This window comes from Plasmodium gallinaceum, assembly GCF_900005855.1.
Source record: "Plasmodium gallinaceum strain 8A genome assembly, contig: PGAL8A_v1_98, whole genome shotgun sequence".
NCBI lineage: Eukaryota > Apicomplexa > Aconoidasida > Haemosporida > Plasmodiidae > Plasmodium > Plasmodium gallinaceum.
The window spans coordinates 963,894-965,848 of record NW_021628265.1 but is presented as its reverse complement, the minus strand read 5'-3'; the positions used below and the strand labels follow the sequence as shown (position 1 = coordinate 965,848).

General features: G+C 17.4%; 1 protein-coding gene across 1 annotated transcript; it reads left to right on the top strand.

The window, feature by feature from the left end:
- Window positions 1-166: 166 nt before the first annotated feature.
- Window positions 167-1,559, top strand: PGAL8A_00350800 (conserved Plasmodium protein, unknown function; the record flags this gene model as incomplete). The annotated part of the gene is made up of 4 exons (XM_028672554.1): window positions 167-209; window positions 297-334; window positions 478-993; window positions 1,113-1,559. 4 exons carry the CDS (start codon window positions 167-169, stop codon window positions 1,557-1,559), a joined length of 1,044 nt encoding a protein of 347 aa, XP_028529095.1.
- Between the last annotated feature and the right edge of the window lie 396 nt (window positions 1,560-1,955).

Sequence of the window (1,955 nt, the reverse complement as noted above, 5' to 3'; positions counted from 1 at the left end):
TTTTGTCTAAAAATTTTTTTTTAATACTTGAAAAAATATTATTAAAAAAGTTACTATAAAAATCGGGAGAATACATAATAAAAGATATTTAAAAAATTAAATCATTTAAATAATATTAGAATTATATTTATATAAAATTAATATAAAAATTATATTAGGAATAAAAATGATATCAAAAAATGATATTGATGAGTTTTTACGGAATACTGGTAATAAAAATAAAAATAAAATAAAATAATAAAATAAGTTAAATATTGAAATGATTAAATAATTAAACATTTTCATAATTAGCACAGAAGATACAACTGAAGAAACAGCCCTTTATTATTTAGAAGTAAAAAATTATTTTAAATTAAAAAAAACTATTAATAAAAGTGAACACATTTTTTAGTGTTAATCCTATATTTCACGAAAATTCTATTATAATTAATTTTTATATAATTTCATGCTGATTTTGTATTTTATATTTATTTTCAGATGTGTAATGGTAATTGCAAAGATGCATTAAACTTATATTACGAGATAAATGGTGGAAATAATTCTGAAAATGATAGAAGGAATGCAGAAGAACAACAATTAAAAGAATATAACCATCATGACACAAATGAATGTAATGAGAATATACGTTCACCTGATAAACATTTTAGTCAAAAATTAATTCATGATATGGATGAATCTAATTTTTTGCATTTTAGAGAAATAAACAAAAAAGAAAAAAAGACAAAAATAGATTTAGGTGGTACTTTTGAAAAATTGTTCTCTCCACCTGAATCTTTAATATGTTCTTTATCATTTGAAGAAGTAAGGAAAAAATCAAAAGAAGAAAATAAATTTATTTTAGTTAATATACAAAATTCAGAATTTGATTCTATGCGATTAAATAGAGATATATGGAATAATGATATTATTCAACAAATATTAAAAGACTTTTTTATTTTTTGGTTAAGATATGAATATGAACAAGAAGCAATGATTTTTATGAACACATATAAGGTAATTAAAAAAAAAAAAAAAAAAAAAAAAAAAATATGTAAATTTGTAGATCCTTAAATATTATTATTTTTATTTTTTTATTTTATTTTATTTTTTTTTTTTCTACTAAATATTTTTAGGTTAACAAATTACCATATATATGTGTATTATGTAAAAGAACTGGAAGATTATTAAAAGTATGGAATACCAAGCATTTTGAAGATCCTGTTTGTGCTCAATCACAGTTATATGAATTTATTGAAATGATTGAATTGAAAAATAATGTAAATAATATAAATAATAACAAAAATAACAATTCTGTAAACAACACACTAAATGATTTAGAAAAAAACAAAATTAATTATAATGTTGACGATAATAAATTATATAATACAACAAAAGAAATAAAATATATAGAGGAAATTCAAAAAGATATTGATAAGAATATAAATCCTTCTAATCCTTTAAACTTATCAGAAAATAAGGAAAGAACAAGTAATAACGAGAATATAAAGGATTACAATAAAATCAATAATGAATTATCAGAGTTACATAAATTAAGATTACAAAGATTACAAAAAAAATAATTTTTAAAGATAAAAAAATTTTTTTTTTTTCCTTTTATATTAACATATATGTATATATTATAAATATATTATATATGAACGTTCCAACTGATATATATATATATATTATGCAAAAACAAAAAAATTACAAGAATTAATAATAATAATTCTTCAAAAAAAAAAAAAAAAAAATTATAAAATAATAAGAATTGAACATAGTTACTCATAAAAAAAAAAAATCTTGTCTTTATGCATTACATATATAGCCTTTTTTAAGTAAAAATTTTTTTTTTTTTTTTTTTTTTTTTTTTTTATATATAAAGTTACAATTAAAAAACAATTCTAATTTTTTTATTGTATCATTTATTTATTTGTGGGAAACTATTGATGTTTTCTTTTTTTTTTTTTTTTTTTAAT